The sequence below is a fragment of the Canis aureus genome, chromosome 15 (assembly GCF_053574225.1).
Source record: "Canis aureus isolate CA01 chromosome 15, VMU_Caureus_v.1.0, whole genome shotgun sequence".
In the NCBI taxonomy this organism is placed as follows: Eukaryota; Metazoa; Chordata; class Mammalia; order Carnivora; family Canidae; genus Canis; species Canis aureus.
In genome coordinates this window covers 43,602,728-43,625,004 of record NC_135625.1, presented here as the reverse complement: position 1 = coordinate 43,625,004, position 22,277 = coordinate 43,602,728, and the positions used below count along the sequence as shown (strand labels likewise).

General features: G+C 40.0%; 2 protein-coding genes across 10 annotated transcripts in view; one reads left to right on the top strand and one right to left on the bottom strand.

Annotated features, from left to right (window-relative positions):
* Positions 1-31: 31 nt before the first annotated feature.
* SMIM19 (small integral membrane protein 19) lies at positions 32-12,551 on the bottom strand. Of its 5 annotated transcripts, XR_013353081.1 has the most exons (5): positions 12,298-12,527; positions 7,849-7,986; positions 5,821-5,945; positions 4,191-4,274; positions 32-1,548 (listed from the first exon to the last, which is right to left on the bottom strand). XR_013353081.1 is itself a non-coding variant. In XM_077849378.1 (4 exons), the coding sequence occupies exons 2-4, from the start codon at positions 7,980-7,982 to the stop codon at positions 1,484-1,486; spliced, it is 324 nt and encodes a 107-aa protein (XP_077705504.1). In that variant the 5' UTR covers positions 7,983-7,986; positions 12,398-12,551; the 3' UTR covers positions 32-1,483. The 5 variants fall into 5 exon arrangements, 4 of the variants coding, with proteins under 4 accessions (XP_077705504.1, XP_077705503.1, XP_077705505.1 ...); XM_077849378.1 differs by lacking the exon at positions 4,191-4,274 and having other exon boundaries at positions 12,398-12,551; XM_077849377.1 differs by lacking the exon at positions 4,191-4,274 and having other exon boundaries at positions 12,298-12,515.
* SLC20A2 (solute carrier family 20 member 2) overlaps positions 11,766-22,277 on the top strand; it is a 101,593-nt gene continuing 91,081 nt past the window's right edge. The window contains exons 1-3 of one of the 5 annotated variants that reach the window (XM_077849364.1): positions 12,269-12,463; positions 17,418-17,601; positions 18,774-18,875. The gene's annotated coding sequence lies outside the window, so the exon portion shown is untranslated. Of the gene's footprint in view, positions 11,886-12,268; positions 12,544-17,417; positions 17,602-18,773; positions 18,876-22,277 lie in introns of those variants that run through there. The other 4 variants (XM_077849366.1, XM_077849369.1, XM_077849365.1 and 1 more) reach the window with 4 other exon arrangements.

The window sequence follows — 22,277 nt, the reverse complement described above, 5'->3', positions numbered from 1 at the left end:
ACGGATGCAAATAAAAAACAACCACAGTCAATTTCATTGTGATGTACATTTATTTAGGGACAATATTTTTATAAATCATCTGAGATAGCCAGTTTCTGTAATTCGCCCAGATTGTGCAACACGTCAGTGATGCAAGTAAACTCCTCCTAATTACATTTTCTGCTCACAGAAATATATGGTGGTTTTCCTAAGAGCAAAGCAAAGTGTAAGATCGGCCCCATGCTGTTATATACCCTGCCTGTAATTATGACTGTTTACAATCCTGTAGTCAGTTTTTCATTCTATTATCTGCAGTACATTCAAACTCTTCTGTGAGTCAAAAAAGAATTATTCCATTAGTCAGCAATTCACCTTGTACAAGAGAGACATTTTTGAATAATATAATTAAAATTTAAAAGCAAATGCAATTTCCCTCAATAATTTCATTTGGTCTAAACCTTTCCGTTTAAAATTTATGTTCTTTACTTCATAATTATAAAGGGAAAAGGAAACAATGCTTGAAATATTAACTCTAACTCTTAAAATTAGGAATGGCTTTGATTCAAAAACTTCTTGGACAGGGATGTGGACAGGGAAATTCCCTTGCCACTACCTCCCACCAACTTTTATCTAAAGAAATATGAAAAATTAGATAAAAACATTTCAGCGTAAGGTACAAGATATGAGAGTCTTCAGTGAAGCTTATTATGCTAAAAAAGTGTAAGTAACCAGACAGTTATATTAAACTTGAGAGTTACATGATCAAAAAAGCAAGTTGCCAACACCAATATAGACGTGTCCATTTATTCAGCAGCATGGCTCCAGTATGGTCCAAACAAGACTGTTCTGGTGGGAATAGAACTATGGGATTGAAAAAAAAAAAGAAAAAAGCAAACAAACTCTTGGGAACACAATGAAGGGAAAACATTCCAATCACAAAAAGCTTCCACAATTAGCAGATAGGAATGCTTCATGACAAGAGTAGAAAAGGCAGTCTCCTGTGCGAGTTCATTTGGAAGAAGCAAAGATCATTAATTCAATTAAAGTGTGGTAACAACAGCAGTAAGAACACAAATTCATCCATTATCCATATGACATTTATCACAGAATACAACTGAAAAGGATGATATTCTTCCAATGACTGGATTTTTACTTTGTAATTTTGCAAAAACGTTTAAATTAAAGTGGCATAAGCTCCTGATTCTCACTTCCAAAGATGTATTTTTATTTCTGATTGTATCCTGAAGAAATGAAAGGTCCTAAGTATGTGCAGATGGCCTGCGTCCAGGTCTTTTGACCCTCCCCCCCACCTTTTTGGTATAACAAATAACGTGGTGATGCAATTTTAAAAAGCAAAATAACATACAAGGGAAAAAATGACAAGTAAAATGGTTCTATGAAGATAGGGTTTTAAAAGAAATGCTGTTCATGACTTAGTATATTTAGGAGCTTACTACCAGACTGTTGAACAATTACTTAGGTTGTTTGTTCATTTTCTGTGATTTCATTCCAACGAGAGTTGCACACTGTCAGCTTGGTTTTGTGGCTGCTGATAGTCATACTTCCTTGCTATTAAAAAACAAAACACAACAACAAAAAATAAAATTAATAAAAATAGCAAATAATTATTAGCTAACATCATTAAGTCACAGTCAAGTCATGATTCTCAGTAAAGAATTAGCTTAGAATTAAGTAATGTTTTTCATTAAAGGAAATGTATTATACTTTGTGATCCTCTAATTTCTCAACACTGTTGATATCCATTTTTATATATTTACTATTATTATTTGTATATCAGGCTTATTCAGAGCTTTAAAATAGAAGGTAAACATTAAGCTATTAAAGTTAAGAATTTTTTTTAAAAGATTTTTATTTATTTATTTGAGAGAAGAGTGCATGTGCATAAGGGGAGGGGAGCAGAGAGAGAAGGACGAGCGGACTCTGCTCTGAGCACAGAGCCCATACAGGGCTCGACCTCATGACCCTGAGATCATGACCTGAGCTGAAATCAAGAGTCAGATGCTTAACCACCTGAGCCACCAAGTGCCCCAAGTTAAATTAACATTTTATCATTTCCTTCTTTCTTATTTCCCACTTCCACCTTAAGTAAATAGTAATGCTTTTGTTCATAGCATAAGGAATCTGTATTTCTACTTTTCAGTCTAAGAGACCTATTATTGAACGTTGTCTTTGATATAAACTAGAAGAAAAGACCAATATGCATTCTCTATTTTTTTTGTACTTCTCAGAAATGTTTATTGAAGAAGCATGGTTTTAACCTGCAACTAGAGAAAGTACATGGTTAAAATCTTTGTGAAAGTGATTCACTACCTAGAGTTAAAACTTTCACTCTCTTCCTTAAGTTTTCACTGGCCAAGAAAGAGATACTATTTATTTATGCTACTCAGGGTGCATCCACAAATTTTTGTGGACTAAAGTTTATACAATTTTGGGAGTCCTCTTTAAGAAAAAGAACTTTGTTTGCTATTTCCTCTTGAACCACCAGATTGTCAGGACTACCTAGGTCACAAAACACTAAGAGTGATCCAATGTGATGGGAGTCATTAAATGCGCAATTCCACACATATAGTATTTATAAGAAAAATGGCTTTTTAAAAAAGATTTTATTTATTTATTCATGAGAGACACAGACAGAGAGAGAGAGAGAGAGAGAGAGAGAGGCAGAGGGAGAAGCAGGATCCACACAGGGAGCCCAATGTGGGACTCGATCCCGGGTCTCCAGGATCCCGCCCCGGGCTGAAGGCAGCACTAAGTCGCTGAGCCACCCAGGCTGCCCAGAAAAACGGCTTCTAAAGATGTTTGCATCCTAACCCCCAAAATCTGTGACTACATTATTTCATAGGACAAACAGGACTTTGAGATGTGATTAAGGTAAAGACATTTCGAGTGGGAGATTAGCTTGTACTATCTAGCCCAACCTAATCACATGGGCCTTAAAAATTAGAGAACCTTTCCTGAGTTCAGAGAAAAGACTAAGAAATAAAAAAGGAAGAATGATCTGAAAGATTAAATGCTGCTGGCTCCCAAGATGCAGACCATAAACAGAGGAATGGGGGTGGCCTCTGGCAGCTGGAAAAGGCAAAGTCACAGGCTCTCTTCTAGAACCTCCAGAAAAGGAACGTCTGGATGGTTCAGTCAGTTAAGCATCTGCCTTCAGTTCAGATCATGATTTCGGGGTCCTGGAATCGAGTCCTGAGTAGGGCTCCCTGCTCAGCAGAGAGTCTGTACAGCTCCCTGCTCAGCAGAGGGTCTGCTTCTCCCTCTGCCTTTCCTCCCCGTCCCTTCGTGGTCACTCCCTCACATACTCTCCAGCTCTGTCTCCCTTAAATAGATAGATAGATAAAAATCTTAAAAAAAGAACAAACTTCCAGACCTTCAGAAAGAAAAAGTACGCTGCTGACACCTTGGTTTCAGCCCTGTAAGGCTGTTCTAGGACTTTTATGCTATGAAATTGTAAGATCATACATTTGTTTTAAGCCACAGGATTTGTAGTAATTTGTTATAGCAGCAGTAGAAAACTGACATGCCTTACAAACACAGGAATTCTGATAAATTATATTTTATGGCATTCCCATCAAAGAAAAAACCTGTGCACTTGGATTATATGTTTATATGATATGTTACTGAGTGTATTACTGATAGGAAATAGCTTTGTTTTGGCTAGGCATCAATGGAAACTTGATTCTTCATAATTTTCCATATAGAGCTTGTAGCTTTGCACTTTTGTTGTTTAGTATTTATATTTTTTAAAGAATTTTTTATTGTAGTAAAACCAAGTGCCCCAACTCCATACCCATTAAACAATAATTCCCCACTCCCTCCTCCTCAGGCCCCTGGCAACCACCATTCTATTTTCTATCTCTATGAATTTGCCTCCTATAAGTAAAATATTTGTTCTTTTGTGATTGGTGTATCTCCCTTCATAGTAAGAATAATTATGAGACATAAGGTCCTCGGGTTCATCTGTGCTGTATACCATGTGTCAGAATTTCCTTCCTCTTAAAGATTGACTAACATCCTATTGTATTTCTATACCACATTTTGTGTATCTGTCAGGGACACTAGGGTTGTTTCCGCCTTTTGGCTATTGTGAACAATGCTGCTGTGTTAAATTTTACTTCTTATTGGGAACTGGTAACATATGCAAAAGGTACAAGGAGGAAACAGTAAAAAGCGTATCTTCCTCCTACCTGATCAATCCTGCAGCTACCCAATTCCTTCTCCTAAAGGAAGAGGTTCTTAGGAGAAAACTTATGCTTAAGACTTTAGAGGTTCTTGTAAAAAAAAAAAAAAAAAAAAGACTTTAGAGGTTCTACTTGTGTTTATTCATGTATATATATGTGTGTGTGTGTATATACATAGGTGTATATACATACACATACATTTTTCTATTTTTAACCTGAAATTCTATTCTACCCAAGACATATACTAGTGATATCTTGCCAATCATTCTTTCTTGCTTTTTTCTATGCACGCACACATGTATACACACACTTAAGTTTTTACTGTAGGCATTCTTTAAAAAATGTCCAGTATTTTCCCCTTAAATCCCACACAGTCCCATCAATTTAAGGAATGTTAATAATCTGATGCATAACTTTCCAAGCCCTCCTCCATGCTTACATAATTACATAAAACATTATATTACACATAGATTAAACAAGGGATACTTCGGTCATTTGATTTTAAAAGAATAGCATCCTGGTATATATACTATTTTATCTTATTCTTCTCATTTAATAATACACCTTGGAAACCACAACTCATTCTTTTACATGACCAGTGCTCTAACCCCTGAGCAATGGAGCCAACCACTACTCACTCTTTTAAATGGTGGCATAAAAGGCTGTGACTTAGATGTACAATTCATTCTGGCTCCATACATTTTAAACTTTATTTCTTCTCCCTGACGTACATACTCATAGTGTTCGGTACTATATGACATATGAATATTGAGACATGACCTCTGGCTTGTACATTGATATCACATGCCATATTCCTGAAAGCCATTTTTTCTTTCTATTTTTTTTTTTTAAAGTAGGCTCCATGCCTAGTGTAGAGCTCAATGTGAGGCTTGAACTCACAATCCTGAGGTCAAGACCTGAACTGAGATCAAGAGTTGAATGCTTATCAGTCTGAGCCACCTAGGTGCCCCTGGAAGCCATTCTTTTTTTTTTTTTTTATGATAGTCACACAGAGAGAGAGAGAGGCAGAGACACAGGCAGAGGGAGAAGCAGGCTCCATGCACTGGGAGCCCGACGTGGGATTCGATCCTGGGTTTCCAGGATTGTGCCCTGGGCCAAAGGCAGGCGCCAAACCGCTGCACCACCCAGGGATCCCCCTGGAAGCCATTCTTATATTGTTTTTGCTTACAGTAATTTAATTATACTAGAAATGACTGCAAACCCCATAAATACAAGATTCAAACCCAAACTAAAGGCAGCTCCAACCCAGCTACCCCTCAGCCAGATCCCCAAATGCTTTTGGTCACTTCAATGCTACTCCACATGAGGGGATGTGTAGAGGAGGGCAAATTAGAGCAAAAAGAGATAGCAGTCTTAACTGATGGTTAAAATAGCTAATTTTTGCAAAATTTATAAAAGTATCATCATATGAACACTTTGCCAGGCTGTATAAGCAGAGAGGGTCTTGAAGCTTCAACTTCACGGCAGATCTACTTTTTGCTAATGCTGTGCTAAGTATCTAAAAAAGGCATTAAGTTTTCATTACCAATTATTTCTGATAACCTTTTGCTAATTGAACTCAATTCCAAAAAAATCTATTTTAAATATGACTATATTCAACACAAAACATACTTACAAATGGAGTACATTTCCAGTTGCTGTCTTAAACGAATTTTGCTTATTGTATCATAAAAGCTGCTCTCTGATAAAGTTTCTGCTGTTGGTGGCACACTGAATATTCTCATAATTTTCCTTTTATTCCTTAGACACAAAACCAATAGGGAAGAGAGATTTACATTAATATCTATAGGACTGTTAATGGACTTGTGACTATAGTAATCAGAAGCTACATTAAAAGGATGTAAGTAACAATGAGCTTATCTCTTTTGTCTCTGTGAGATGCTTTCTTGGCTCAAGTGTTCTTGCTTTCACTACAAAGTATGACGCTGTACATGTATGGCCACAGGGCTCAAAGAAAGAAAAGAAAGCTGAATACAGCCACTTAATACAACCACATGAAGTACCTCTGTCATGCTTTCACTCCTATCCCCCATCAAAAGCCAAGTATTATACAGAAAAATGCACAAACAAGAAAACATCTTATTTTTCTCCTCCCTCTGGTGTCATCCAAATAAAGCCAAATTACTGGGTTAGAGAATAAACAGAATGTGAGGAGATCTTAATTTTGGAAAATAATGAATCATCACATTTCTTAAATACAATAGCATGGCCTTAGTGGGCCCGTCTACTTAAAATTAACAACAGTGTGTCTCTGTTTTTAAAACAGGAGGGTGGAGAGGAGGTGGTGGCTATTTTTGGAGAAAAGCTGTTACCTGCAAGTGGATGGGGGATGATATATGGAGCCCTCTCTCAGCCACCCCTGAGTCCAGGCTGCCAGTGGGCCAGCTGTTCCAGGGGTCACACGGCCTGGAAGGGGAAACCTGCTTGTCTGATGGCAGGTGCTCCCCAAGCCAAACATCAGTTATTTTTCAATTACTAATTACTTTGAACTAATGCTTTTTTAACCTTGGTAGAGAATACCAAGAAGCACATGGCTATAAGGAGAAGCAGTTCAGTCCAACTAATACTGCTTTTCCCCTCTCTCTCTCTCTTTGGAAAAGAATAGTTAAACTATGCTACAACATTTGGAATTAAAGCAGGAAATACTTATTGAGGATTTACATGATGTGACACAGCAGGGACACAAAGGTTAAAGGTTAAAGTCCTTGTTCTGAAGGAACTAAGGTTTTTGTGGGATGGACAAATAGTCAGATAATACCATTATTATTCAATAAGGGCTATGATATGGTCGTGTATAAGAATCAGAAAGGAAAACTTAAATGTGTGAAGAGGGAATTGCTAAATACATAGGAATTGGTGTTTCTGCATTTCACAGACATGGGCCAAAAAAATATGTTCATCCAAGAGTGACAGTGAACTCAGGCTGGATGATAAAATTGAGCTATACTAGAAATGATAGGAAGGGGGTTACCTGGGTGACTCAGTGGCTTAAGTATCTGCCTTTGGCTCAGGTGGTAATCCCAGGGTCCTGGAATGGAGTCCCACATTGGGTTCCCCACTCAGTGGGGAGTCTGCTTCTCCTTGTATCCCTATGCCCTGCTTGTGATCTCTTGCTCTCTCTCTCTCAAATATATATAATCTTAGAAAAGAAAAGAAAAGAAAAGAAAAGAAAAGAAAAGAAAAGAAAAGAAAAGAAATAATAGAATGAAAAGGCAAAACCAGTCAGAGTGCCCAGAACTGCACTTAAATCTCCAACTTTTTTTTTTTTAAGATTTTATTTATTTATGATAGACATAGAGAGAGAGAGAGGCAGAAACACAGGCAGAGGGAGAAGCAGGCTCCATGCCGGGAGCCTGACATGGGACTCGATCCCAGGACTCCAGGATTGCGCCCTGGGCCAAAGGCAGGCGCTAAACCGGTGAGCCACCCAGGGATCCCCTAAATCTCCAACTCTTAAAACAACAGTCTCTTCAAAGCCAAATGGTGTCCAGAGCTCCAGAACAGACCCAAGTAGACAGTGCTTTCATAGCAGAAACAAAAATGCTGATGAAATTATTTTTGTGCATTTAATTCGGAACAAACAAAAATGTGACCTTTTTAAAAGCCCAGTTTCTTATCAATCCCAAAATACTAAAAACTTTACCTCTTGGCGTACATGAAGAGAACAAAGCTAACAAGAATCACTACCAAGTAAACATTGGTGGCTTCATTCCAGGCCTCATGAACACTGTAATCCATAGAGCCATCGTCACCCATCACCCCGTAACCTCCAGGCATGGGGCTGGAAGAAAGAAAAGAGAGCAGGGGTTTTCTTAGTTAGGGGTGGTACCACTGTCTGAAGAGAAGGGCTGGCAAACATATGGCCTTCTGGCCAACTCTAGCATGCTACCTGTTTTTGGATGGCCCAGGAGCTAGGAATGGTTTTACATTTATAAACAGATACATTTTGAGTGATTTTAAGACCTGTATAATATCCTTGATTTTTGCTTCCAGCTCTCAAAGCCTAAAATATTTACAATCTGGCCCTTTAAGAAAAAGTTTGCCAACTCTGGCTTAGATAACTAGGGCGTGTAACATATTTCCCCTTACTTTTGATTTTGAAACATTTTACCTTCTCCATGAAGGTGAAAACTAGAGTTTAAAGATAATATTACAAAAGGGATATATGGTTGAAATGTTTTGTACAGTTTCTAAACTGTAACTATCACCCAGATGAAAGCACCCAAGTATTTTAAAACACATATCCAGACAACTGGCTATGATGTTAAAAAAATCATGTCGTGCTCACGACAGCAGCTTAGAAAAGATGAGACCGGCATCGCAATGTTTCTCCCACTGGCCTCCCATGCAAGTGGAAAATGTCTGGAGCTTTATCTAGTTTTGGCCTCCTAGCCAAATGTGGTTGAGAGAAGGTATGGGATAAAAAGTTACTTTTTGCTATTTACACAGCTGTGACTTCAAGGAAATGCATTCTTTGAACATTCCCACAGAAAATAAGAGTAGTAAGAGCAAGTGTTATCAAATAGCAAGTAAAAGAGTAATGGTGTCCTCTCTGTATTTGAGAGGTAGTTGAATTTCTCCTTAAAGAGAAAGTTACCTCTTGTGTTGGATATAAAAATTAAGTCTATGGGATCCCTGGGTGGCTCAGTGGTTTGGAGCCTGCCTTTGGCCCAGGGCACGATCCTGGAGTCCCGGGATCGAGTCCCACATCAGGCTCCAGGCATGGAGTCTGCTTCTCCCCCCTCCTGTGTTTCTGCCTCTCTCTCTCTCTCTGTCTATCATAAATAAATAAATAAATCTTTTTTAAAAAAAAGGTAAATCTAATAAGTCAAATGACCTAATATGAGAAAGAAAACCAAAAGCATTGTTTTAGACATTCTATAAGAGGGAGAAAAACTGAACAAGTGATAGGTGATAAATGTACTGTAGTTTCTAGGAATAAGGCAGTCATTTTTTAACTCCAAGAAAAAGAGTATCTGAAATTGTCCAAGAAATTATTTTGCAATTTTTCTCTAGACATCCTAGAACAATGAAGGCCTAAGAGATATTCTTGCACTAAAATATCTTCCAACCTCCTGTGAGCCTCCAAAATATTCTGTAATGTAGATCTGGCTTAGTAATAAGTAAACTTATTAAACTTAAAATAAAAATAAGTTTAATAAAACTTACTAAATTTTATTTTACCTCTGCATGAAAATGAAATGTTCCCATAACTTTACTCCTAAGCCAGGTGGCATGTTTTCCCTGTTCTGACTCGGAAGTTTTTGTCAGATGTAGAGGACATGTCGTATTTCATTTACAACAAAGTGAGTATCATGAATGATCATGATACTTAACTTTAGACACTGAGGTCAAGAGTGAGCTCTTTAAAAAGATCTATTAGTATCTAAGGAATATAAAGACTGGTCTTGTAAAATTAGCCAACTAGTAATAAAAACAGAACTTACTTAAAATCATAAAAATTTATAGATGCAAGATCTAAATATTATTTAAACATTATACCATATCCAATTCCTTGATATTAAAGACTGGCTATGGATTTTTTTTTAAGTGAGTAGGAGACACAGGGAGATTTTTCATTGTTATTTAATTCTTATTTCTTAAAACTGAACTCCAGAGTTTCTCTGAAAGTAACATTATGATTCATAGTAAGTAATCAGCCTATTTTAGAAATGGAAACTTTTGAAAGACAACAGACTATAATTGTCTTTATGATTTATGGAATCTAGAATTTTGCTGGTGCTGAAAAAGTAACAACGAATGTGTTTTTGGCAAAAAGAGATGACTTCAGGTGTCTGATTTGAGATGCTGTAGAAGACCATGGACAATCATGCCACAGGGTGGTAGGTTTCAGGATTGGGAGCTATTAAGACTTTGAGAAGAAACAGGGAACATACAGCAATAGCCACTAGAACATTTTGCAGGTATCCTTTTCCTGACAAATTACAGAAGTGTTTCCTACCTGTTTTCTAATACCTGAATGGATCTGAGCCAGGTTAATTTCTTGCTTTGATTTCTCACAAAATTCATGGGCCACTTGATAAGTGGTATATTCCTACCAAGCTTGTCTTCATCCTGCCACAAATATGCCAGTCTTTAATTGTATCTAGAGAAGGATTTTGTCATTACTACTGACCCAGAGTGTTAAAATTTTAACGTGTATTAAATAACATGTATTATACAACATCATTGGTATGCAATGAGACTACCATTCCAGTTTCAGGGACACGCACTTGAGTTATTTTTAGTACTGTAGTTGTGAAAGATTTGCACCACGGGTAGGCCTTTCCTGCTCAGTTCTCCACCATGGCCAATGGTGTGACTTTGCAAGACTGCCAGGAATAAGAAATGGCCTTGTCCAGAGTCATAGCACAGACCCATGGCCCACATGTGGCATGAACTATGACCGTCACCTCCCAGCACGCTAGTCTAACCAAGCCTACACACATACCAGTTACTTCATACCACACTGCCGTCTACAGCGAAATGCCCAGGGGAGTTACAATGTTTCTTTTTCTTTTTTCTTTTTTTTTAAGATTTTATTTATTTATTCATAGACACAGAGAGAGAGGGGCAGAGACACAGGCAGAGGGAGAAGCAGGCTCCACGCAGGGAGCCCGATGTGGGACTCGATCCTGGGTCTTCAGGATCACACCCCAGGCTGCAGGCGGCGCCAAACCGCTGTGCCACCTGGCAAGTTAATATTTCAGCAAGATCACCAATGTAGCTGGCCACATGCTTGGATCCTCACTCAGGGCTCTTTTAAGAAAATTTTTTTTTTTTTTTTTTTTTTACATATTTCTCCTGGAGGCGAATGCTTAAACAATTTTGGTGAGGAGATTCTAGGATGAGCTTAATTAAGTCCCAAGTAAAACATTATTATCCAGAGACAGAGTTCCCAAAATATGGCAACTAGAGTTTGGTTTTAGTTTGATGAAGTTTTAAGTTGAGAACTAGGAGAGGTTTTCCAGGGATCAAGTGACTACATTATACGTTTCAAAATTAGTTTCCTGATTTTAGGTTCCTGATACCATGTCTAAAATTGAGTATCGCTTGTCATTATGCCTCCAAGGTTATCATATTTGTCTCTTAGAGCTTTGCTATCTTGACACAAATTCAGGGTAGAATCACCCACCAGGGACCCCTGGGGGGCTCAGTGATTGAGCATCTATGTGCCTTTGGCTCAGGTCATGATCCTGGGTTCCTGGGAGTCCTTCATCAGGCTCCCCGCAGGGAGCCTGCTTCTCCCTCTCCCTGTCTCTGCCTCTGTCTCTCATGAATAAATAAATAAAAATCTTTAAAAAAAATCACTCATACAGTTCCTTACAACACGATTCACAGCATTCTTGTGATTTCCTTTTTCTGTCCTCTGAAACACTGGAGGTTTGGGTTCCTAAAGCGGAAAGGTTCTAAGCAACAGGCCTTCCACCGAGAGGAAGGCAGTCTGAGGACTCATGATGGGCAGCGCACACGCTGCATTTCTGCACCCCGCCTGCTGGGAGGCACCGAAGTTCCATTTCACGGAAGGAACCGGGAAGGTGGTGGTAGTTACGTAACGCGGCCGAAGTAGCGCGGGCTCGGGAGGGGGCGGCCGCACCGCTGTCCGTGCACCTGACGCCCAAACCCGCGCCCCTCCCGTGGGGACGCCGGGGCCGTGACCCCGGCCCTCCGGTCGCGCGGGTATGAAGTACACCCCCCTCCCCGCCCCCCCCCGGCCCCGGGAGTGGCCACCGGCAGCCTCCCGACCGCCGGCACACCTGCCTCCCCGCCGCCCGCAGGCTGTGGCGTCTGGAACCCCTCGCCCCGCGCCGCCTCTCCCCTCCTGCGCCCGCGCGGCCCACACGGCGGCTCCGGGGCTCTATCCTCGTGACCCCGAAGGGCTCGAAGCGGCGCAGGCGTGCGGGAGCCGCGGGGGCCGGGGGCCGGGGGGCGGGGCGGCCCCTTCCCCTCTCTCCCCTCCCCGGAGGGGCCCGGCGGGGCGGGGCGGGGCGGGGCGGGGCGGGGCGGGGCGGCGCCCAGGCCGAGGGGGGCGGGGCCGGGTGACGCGGTCCCGCCCCGGGCCCGGGAGGCGCGGAGACGCGGGGCCACTCACGCTGCTGGCTCCCGAGGCGGCGCGCGGCCAGGCTGCTCCGCGCGGGGCGCTTTCCCCCCGAGTCGGGGCCGCACGCGAGGGACCCGGTCACCGAACGGACCTGCACGACCTCGGCCTTCGTCATTTCCTGCCGGCCCGCCGGTTTCCGGATGGAACGAGGAGCCAGGTCTTTCCCCCCGCCCCCGTCCCCCTTTCAGTCTGGGAACGCGAGCGACGCTGCGAAGGCCCCGGTGCCGCCCCCGGCGCGTGAGTGCAGCCGGGCTCCCTCCCCCCGCGCCCGCCCGCCGCCCGCCGCCCGCCGCCCTCCGCGCGCCCCCGGCCCCGGCCCCGCGGGAGGGTCCCGCCGCCCCGCCGGCCCGTCCTCGCGGGCGTCGCCGCGGTGCGCCCGGACCGGCGGCAGCAGCGGGGACCGGTCGTTCCCGGAGCCGTGCTCGTCCCGCCCCGCGTCTGCGCGCCCGGCCGTGACTCAGAGCGCGGGAGGGGGTGCGCATAGTCCCACGCGCCGGGAGGGAGCTGGAGACACCAGCGTGTCTGCTGTCATGACGAGGACGTAGACCGACTTTAATAATTACTCTGGTAACTCCTTAGGAAGGCGTAGGCTCTCCGAATGGTCTTTCCAGTCCCACCGGCATCACGCAATCAAGTGATGCGTGGCCGGGGCTGTTGAGGTGTCCTAAAAACGGAATGTGCCCAGGATGCTGCAGAATTGTCCGTTGAAGTGATTTTTGTGTATCTTTAAAAAAACATCGTGTATAGGGACTTGAACAGTATCTTTTCTAGCAGGAGACAGATAATGAACTTATGCAGGGTTTCAGCATCAGTGTGGACGTCCTGAGATTTCACTGGTTGGTAGCAGCCTTGAGAATAAATGATCCCTTGTCCACGTGCTTGAGGTCTTAACTGTTTATGTCGAACTAGTTCCCTAGGGTCAGCTGGCTGTTCATTGTAATTCATACTAGACCTGGTAGAAGTTGTATTCTTTTTTTGTTTTTGTTTTTGTTTTTGCATCGGGCCGCTTTATTTAAGGGCTGGTGACTGACAGCTATCCCCGGCCCCGCCCCTTCCTCCTCTAAAAAGCAACTACACGTGAAAGGGGCTGTTCGCCAGGGCCCAAGGGGACTGTGGGATTATTCTTAATTAATAGGCAGAGGTAAGACCTACCGTTTAACCCAAAGCCCTTAGCAAGTTTTCCCTGCCTTTTTTCATGGCTCTGTTCTGTTACAATTAAGCTCACGTTTGTCTGAAGAGACTTACTTAGTACAATAAGGTACTAACTTTACTTACAGTATTAGTTTCTTACGTATTATAGATACATAATCACGACCATACTTTATAACCTTATAGTTTTGACTCTGAAGTTGGAAAATTAGAAACAATGATAAGGTTGATGTTGAGTACTGTTTGCCAGGCGTGTGCCCAGTGGTACCTGGTTTATTTCATTTAATCTCCTGGGATAGCTTTCACATAGGCATAGGTTGCTCAGAAATTTTTGAATAGATGGGTTTGATTTGAATGTCTTAAATGTGGAGTATGTACATTAATTACTTCTGTTTCTACTTTTGTGAAAAAGAGTGTTGGCAATATAAAATGACTCAGTAAATTAAAGTGTTTTTCAAGCCTGAAGATGTCTCTAAAATTGCATACAACAGCAATTGGTCCCTTTATTTGGGTGTTCAGTAGTTTCTAAAGCACTGTGTCTCATTTATCCAAGTTCCCATAACACGTCATCATCACCCGATGAGCAGGCTATTGGACCTTGAAAGAAGAGAAATGTTGGGGAAGTCGTAATGACCGTTCTGCAGGGCCCCCTCTTACCATATTTTTCTAAGTGACATTCCTGATTAGGTTGACAAATGACAGTGAAACAGGAAGAGTAATTTTTCAATACCGAACCAAGGAAATACAAATCAGTGGGTTGGTTATTACTTTGTTGATAAGTCTAACATTCATGGGTATATGAATGTTAAGAATGTTGGGTTATCTGTATTGTAGGGTCTCTACCTAATTTTTCAGTTTGCCTTTAAATATCGTAAGCACTTTGTGCTTTATGCATTAAGCACATAAATCTAGTACTTTGTGCATTAAGAAGTTAGCATTTTTGATTGAGTAGTACTCAATTAAACTGAGTAGCTTGACTTCCTTAGTCAAGAAGTTTCTTTTGACAGTGTTTCCAAAAATGCAATGTAGAGATTTGTAGAGACATAACAGTGATGAGATTGATAGTGAAGTCTAACAATTTGCATCTTGTGAGAGTAGAAGTAGTTGAAAAGGATGGGAGAGGACAGCAGAGGGGCTTGGAAATGTGTCTTAGTTTGTGATGAAAGTATATTGGACTTAACCTGTCTCCTGATCCTAGTGGTCCATCGTTGGAGAGACAGAGATTGGGATGGGGGAGATTGGGAGAGGAAGAGATTAGGGGCCGGGCCACTCCAGCTTTGACTTCTCCACAGAATCTGCAGCCCACAATAAGCCCTTTGAATGTTAGCTGCTTATGTGACACAATTTGGCATTTAATCCTTTATGGCCTTATACTGTTGCATAAGCATTTCTGTGTTTTGTCTTGGTTTGTGATGAAAGTATATTGGACTTAACCTGTCTCCTGATCCTAGTGGTCCATCGTTGGAGAGGAAGAGATTAGGAATGCTTTGCCAGTCAGTATTTATAAGAAGGTTCCTTTAACTCCAGGCCTTTTCTTTGGGGGAGGGGATGAGTGGAGAGTTGTCTTCAATGGAAGGATAGAAGAAAAAAATGCACACATTTTCTTTTGGAGTTAATACTTCCACCCATCATGACTAATTGATTCGTGTCATCTTGTTACCACATGCATCTTCAGGCATTTTCACGGTAGATATTTGATATTTGTGGGCAGCTGCTAGTAGATCGAGTAAAGAAAGGGAAAAGAGTGGATTGAGGTAGAGACAGAGCACAAGGGTATATGCAGCAAAACATTAATAGGCTTTTCATTTGGGGAAAATGGAAACTGGGGCTCTGGTGGCCTCTTATGAAAAATCATTCCAATAGTATTAACTTTGTGTGTTTAAAATCTCTTATATGTTATTTGTATCCAGAAATATGGAGAATATCCCTTTGATGTGTTTTATAAACAACAGAACATTTAGAACGCAGTACATGAGAGTTACTGAATTTTTCATGGCAGCCGTTTCTGTATGTTTGTCATCATTAGAAAGTCAGAGCAACTATGATGCCAGCATTGGCTCCTATGTGTAAGGCATTTAATCATTTTGGAAAACAAGTTCTTCTCATTCCTTACTTCAAAATGTGGCTCTCACATGGAGTGCCCTAAAGCTCCAGAGTGCAGAGATCTTTTCTATCACTCATTGCCATATTTCCAGAGCCTAGAACAGGACCTGGCATATGGAAGGTACTCAGTGACTATTTGTGGAATAAACAAAAATACATTGGAATCCTCTTTTCTTTCCACTGCTGAAGATCCTACTTAACTTTAGGGAAGTTTTAGCATTTTTTATTGGATTTAATTGAGTAGTTTTGACTTCCTTAATCAGGAAGTTTCTTATGACAGTGTTTCCAAAAATGCAATGTAGAGATTTGTAGAGACATAACAGTGATGAGATTGATAGTGAAGTCTAACAATTTGCATCTTGTGAGAGTAGAAGTAGTTGAAAAGGATGGGAGAGGACAGCAGAGGGGCTTGGAAATGTGTCTTAGTTTGTGATGAAAGTATATTGGACTTAACCTGTCTCCTGATCCTAGTGGTCCATCGTTGGAGAGACAGAGATTGGGATGGGGGAGATTGGGAGAGGAAGAGATTAGGGGCCGGGCCACTCCAGCTTTGACTTCTCCACAGAATCTGCAGCCCACAATAAGCCCTTTGAATGTTAGCTGCTTATGTGACACAATTTGGCATTTAATCCTTTATGGCCTTATACTATTACATAAGCATTTCCGTGTTTTGTTTCTCCACCTAAAATAGAGGCTGCTTGAGGGCAGAGAATATGTATTTATAAGGTACTATGTTTCCTTGTTTATCCAGTATGATAATAAATGCAGAGTAGGTTTATGTATATTTATTTGAGTTGATGTTAGATACCATAGGGGAAATGTCAGAGATACCGAAAATGTGGTTCCAATCTTCAAGTAGATAATATTTTAGTGGGGCAAATGTATACAGTAGGAGAATTTGTAGCTAAATAAAATAAAAATGATAGCTAACATTTATGTAGTGCTTAAAATGTGCAGATACACATGTGCAGATACACTCCTGTTCCAGGAGCCTTTGGCTGTTAATTTATTATGAATCTCTCATAACAGTCTTTTGAAGTAGTTGGTACGGTTAGAATCCCATTTTTAAGGTGAGGAAATTGAGGCACAGTAGGGTAATTAAGTCACTTGCCCCAGGAATGCCACAATGCAAATAGTGAGGGAGACTGGATATGAACTCAGGTAGTCTATCCCCCAAGTTAGGGTCAATTTCTGTGGGGAATTTACTTCAAAGAGGAGAGATCTAAAATTGACACTATTTTTTTCAAGTGTAAAAGGCTCTCTTTCTCAGATTTCAAAGTAGCATAAAAGATTGCAGTGATTGCGCTACAGAAACAGGGGTACTGTGTTTTGAAATGACCAAAGGCAAGGGGAGAGAAACTGAATTTTGAGTCTCAGAGCTGAATGAGGATTATAACTCTTTATAGGTATTGAATCCTAGTACAGTGATTCACTGGGACATAGGACAATAACTGTTTATTAATTTAGTGTCAAAAAACTTACAAAATATAATATTTTTTTTTTACAAAATATAATATTGAATGATACTTGATGTCTTACTGCTTTTCTTTTTTAAACAGTTACTAGATTTAATCCCTAATGATAACAATTTACCAGGAAGTGAGTGTTACTGGACATTTCCTGTGTACTTCTATCCATTTGCTTTGTCCTTACGTGGAACACTGTTGGGGCCAGGAGGAAACCAAGAAATACTTCTTTGGTGGAAAAAAATGTAAAATGGTGCTGTTGGTTGGGTGACAGACCTGCAGTGAAGTTGTTTTGAAACTGTGTGGAATTAGATGAGGGACTGCAAACAAAATCCAGCAAGATGAAGAAAAATGGGATTCTTCAAAAACCCACTCTTGTGTCCCTTTTGTCAGGAGCTGACACTATTATTTTGGGGGTGTTGGGCATCAACAGAGTCACTGAATCTAAACGACTGCAGAGATAGGCGAGTACATACATCAACATACCCACTGTCCAGGAATCAGAGGAGGAAGTGCCCTTGAATGAAGCATGGGCCACAAACCTGGTTAGCAGCCAGGGAGGACACACACGCTACAGGTATAGTATTCTGTGTTATAGATTGTTTCTGCTGGGCAGGTGGTCATGTCTGTCGTTTGTCTTGGGGGTAGCCGTATAATTTGAGTCAGTAGGTCATCGATGACCTACTAACGTCATTTTAATATCAGCACATACTTGGAGATGGCCTGTCAGAGAAGCAGCTTATAACTACAGATACTGGCATACCCTTGCATTCTTTTTAAACATCCCAGAAAATAATTGGAGTTAAAATAATCTATGTTGAAGTGTTTATACAATTGTCACATTAGCTTTAATCTTAATTTCAGGTTCTTCTCTGAATGGGAGGTTTTAGGGAAAGAGAAAATGAAGCACAGATTTATTTAGTTCTGTGCTTTTATTTTAGTTCTATCAGTATGGGATAATTTCATGAAATCTGTACTGACCCATTTAATGAATTTTAGGGTTGCACAGCTGAATCCTCAACGTGATCTAGTGTGATAGTTCTTTATGTAGGAGTGTTCATCAGAATGACCCAGGGTTTTTTAATGAAAGTAACAGCTTAGCCTAACCCTAGAGATTCAAATTCTTTAGACCTGGGCCTGGGCATCTGCATTTTAAACTATCCTCAAGTGCCCTCCTCCCCCTGTAAGTACCAGCTTTGTGCTTTATAGATAAGAAAATTAGGGCAAAGTTAGATGACTTGCCTAGAGCTGGTTCAGTGGTACCAAGATTGTATCATCAGATAACATGTAATTTCAGAATTTTATGGATGAAAGAAATTTTCCAAGTCAACTCAGTAGTTCATTTTACAGCTTAACGTAAACCATACTTGTTCATAGAATTTCCAAGTAATATATGAATGCAGAAAAATTATGTTTTCTCAGGGACTGTCTTTTATCCTGGCCATGGTAAAGATTAAAGTGTCAATCACCAGAATTCCTTTGCAATTTTAACAGATGTTTTTGTATTAATTTCAGGAGCTGCCCATTATTTGCAGTATTTTTATTGTGTACTTTGTGATACTGTTAAAGTTTTTTGAGAATAGAGTATGTATATTTAAAACTGAAGTGAAAGTTAATATTTTTTTATTTGAATTATTTTTCAATCTTAGATAAGATGTAGTATTGTGTGAGAATGTGTGCTGCTTTATTAGAGTTTTGTGTTTTTAAAACTTGGTTGATTTTTAACTTAAAAAAATTTTTTTTTTTAAGGCGTCTTGTTTTGGAAACAGCACAGTTTGGCTTCCATGTCATCTCTGAGTATGAGAGAGAATCGTAGTTTGAACATGTCCTCAAAAGAGATCAAAGAACCAGGTTTGTTCCTTCAAGAAGTCTCCTAAAGCCTGTGGAGCAGCATCTGTTTCCAGAAGTCGATAATGATGTGTTCGTGATGCCTGTGAATGGACTATATGGCCAAGCGACTCATTAAGATATTCATGGAAGAATGGTAAAAAAAAAAAAAAAAAGAGAGAGAGAGAGAGAGAGAGAAGAAAAGGCAAATTTCAAGAAGCAACCCAAATATCATTTAGGATTTTTGAGGAATTGAAAGAAGATAGTTCTGAAAATACGAGTGACAAGACTCTAACACATGTCTTTACATGTTTCTTACAAGACTTCTGTTCACCCAGCTTATTTTGTATATAATTTGAGTTATTTTCCTCTACTACAATAGCTGGTAGTCCCCTCACAATCAGAGTTTTATTTTGGTTGGATAGAGCTACAGTAGGAGAAATGGGAACGGTTCATTGGGATGTTGGCCCCAGAAACCAGCTCTGGCTAGATAATTACTAAAGTGATAGGACGTTGGTGAATTGCTTCTTCATAATGTACTACTGCTTGTTCACAGCGTTTGTGGCTTTAGATTCATCTTCTTTTATGTACTCTCAGCCTCTCTATGTGCCCCTTTTTTCTTGTACAATTTTTTAGCCTGAAGATATAATGACCATATTTTTTCCATTTAAAAAGTAAGAATTATTATCTTCATAAATAGACCTTTGGTATAGTTCTCTCCTACCCTAAGTTATTTTCTAAGATCAAGAATAGAATATTTCCATTCATTTTCACATTTGCTTTCCTTTATTACTTTTATATTCTTGCTCAGAGTTTCATTTCCCTCTATTCTTTTTGGGTGGAGATGAAGGATGATCTCTGTATTGTGCTTTTAATTATCTAGGAGACCAGAATAACATAGGTCATAGAAATTTATAGGAAATTTACAACATCCTTTAACCATTACTGTTTTCAACTTGTTTTAAACCTCCATCACACTTCTTTTAAGCAATGTTGATGGAGATGTGACCTTCTTACTCTGCTCTTTCCTTTTTGGGGGAAGCAGTGAGAAGCAGGGATTTCTCCAAATGCTGATAAGTGCAGAAAGAAAGAGAGAGAGAAAGCTTTTGTACCTAACAAATGAAGCATTTGGTCATTAATGTGTATATATACACATTGTCAGTATAAAAATTAGTTTGTGGCTTAGAACTAAGATTGTTAAGTAATAGTAAATTTTATTGTTTTCAACTCTTTTTACTTTGGTGACTGAGTCAGTTGACCTGATCCATAATTTTCTTCTTTGTACATTAAGGACAACTCTGTTCTTACGAATCAATTTGTACTCAACAAAGAGAAATATAAGCAAAAGAGCAGCTTTTAAATTTTAATTTAATAAAATGAAATTCCAGAAACCATTTTTTATAAGTATTTCCTTCCTTAGTAGGCTGTTTACTTCACCCTTTTATCTCCTTTTTACCCTGTCTTCTTATCACCTAGTGTCAGTTCTACATTTTTTTTCATCTCTCCAGAAGTTCTTGCTTAGTACCTGTGTTTTGCCTACTGTCTTTTCCGTGATTCAGCCTTCCATTAAAAGTGATTTCTGGGGCAGCCCGGGTGGCTCAGCGGTTTAGGGCCGCCTTCAGGCCAGGGCGTGATCCTGGAGACCCAGGATCGAGTCCCACATTGGGCTCCCTGCATGGAGCCTGCTTCTCCCTCTGCCTGTGTCTCTGCCTCTCTCTTTCTCTGTGTCTCTCATGGATAAATAAATAAAATCTTAAAAAAATAAATAAATAAAAGTAATTTCTGTTCTCCTTACCATCTATTTCCTTGGGTGAGCCTCCTTCCTAGTCACTGCCTCCAGTGTTCTGTTGTTATATCTCTTGTAATTCAACTCCTATGATCTCTAGCTCCTGCCTGTGTTACCCCTTATCTCGTCTATCTCACTTCCTGTCCACTTGCATCCCACTGTCATCTCCCAGCAGTGGTGATCTCGTCACTTCCACTGCCTCGGTCTGTCTATATGTAAGAAGCTTACTGATCTATTGTGTTTCGTGCAACTCTGATCCCTTCTCATCTCTTAATTGCTGATGTTTTCTTTCTGTTCTCTATGGTCATTGTGTATTTGCCCTGTGAGCTCTTTTTCTATTTTTTTTGTCACAGGGTGATAGGTACTACTAGATGGATTTGTTGTCAGTATTTGCATAGAACACAGATCTTTGCTGTGTATTTCCTGGGTAGCCAAGATGAATCAATTATTATTAACTTTTCTCGGAACATCGAGCTTCCTGTGTCTTCTGCCTCTCAGAATTAGATTGGTATTCTAGAAGACTAATATTACTTTAGAGAGAGTCAGGATAGTCATGTGATGCTATCACTTTAACTCTTTATTCCAGAGTTCATGACATTTGAAGTCACTCCCTTGTTTTGAAAGGTTAAAGAAGATATCTAAACCAGATTTGGAGTAGGAGTAGGTAGAAGGAGGGAAGAGAAAGATAAATACCAGAAAAGGATTCATAGTCAATTTCTAGAACTGGAAAGAAAACTGAAAACACCACATGCTTTAACATTTATTAAGTAAAAGATCCCCTAACAGACTGAAAAATATAAGTAATTCTGTCATCTGTATATTTACATTTCCATTTAAGTTCTAATACCTTTATTTAATGTTTAACAAAAACTTGATCTTGTAGATACTCATTTTATTTTGAGAGACTTGATGTCACCTTAAATATTAACCTGTGTCATTTTATAATTAGACTGTAACATTCTCAAAATGCCATTAACATCTGACTGTTAGTTTCTTGTGGGGGGAAAGCATATAAATTGGATGGTTTTCCACCTCTGGACTCTGTAGTCATGTTGTAATGAAAAGGTAGCTTATTGGCAAACTTTTATTTTATGCTGTTGATGATTTATGTTGTTTTATGTTTTCCTGTAATTCTTGTATATACTATGAATATGGAGTGATCCTGTAATTGAAGTTTTCTATGTGCACAAGCTACTGGAAGTAGACTAATAATGTAAGTGTAGATACAGCTTTATGAAACTTAAAAATGAAGAGCTTTCTACTGCATATAAGGTAGTGCTTCAGATTTTAAGAATAACCATACAAACTAGGGTTGATCACATTGAACATTCTTTCTGCCTGAGCCTTCTCTGATTGTGGCGGTGGTTGTTGGGCATCTTGAAGCCAAAGGAATGGCTAATGGTCCAATGTTTCTGTAATGTTCACCACCTGTGAGCAGCTAATAAAAATAACATCAGAACCCTAGATAAGCTACTAAGAAGAAATTTATGTAGATGTACTAAGTACAGGACTGTGTTCTGGGATGACAGAGATGAATATAGTCCGTTCTCTCTGGAAGCTCATAATTGAGTAGGGAAAATTGGTAAGTAAACAGTTGCATTACAGTGTGGCAAATGCTAAAGTACACATATGTAGCAGCT

Bases quoted from the DNA above. Each gene is read 5' to 3' on its own strand.
- SMIM19 (XM_077849378.1), bottom strand. From the start codon at position 7,982: ATGCCTGGAGGTTACGGGGTGATGGGTGACGATGGCTCTATGGATTAC. The intron at 5,946-7,848 runs GTAAAGTTTTTA...TTTGTGTCTAAG, and splicing joins CTCTTCATGTACGCCAAGAG to GAATAAAAGGAAAATTATGA. The intron at 1,549-5,820 runs GTAAGTATGTTT...GTTTTTTAATAG, and splicing joins ACTGGAAATGTACTCCATTT to CAAGGAAGTATGACTATCAG.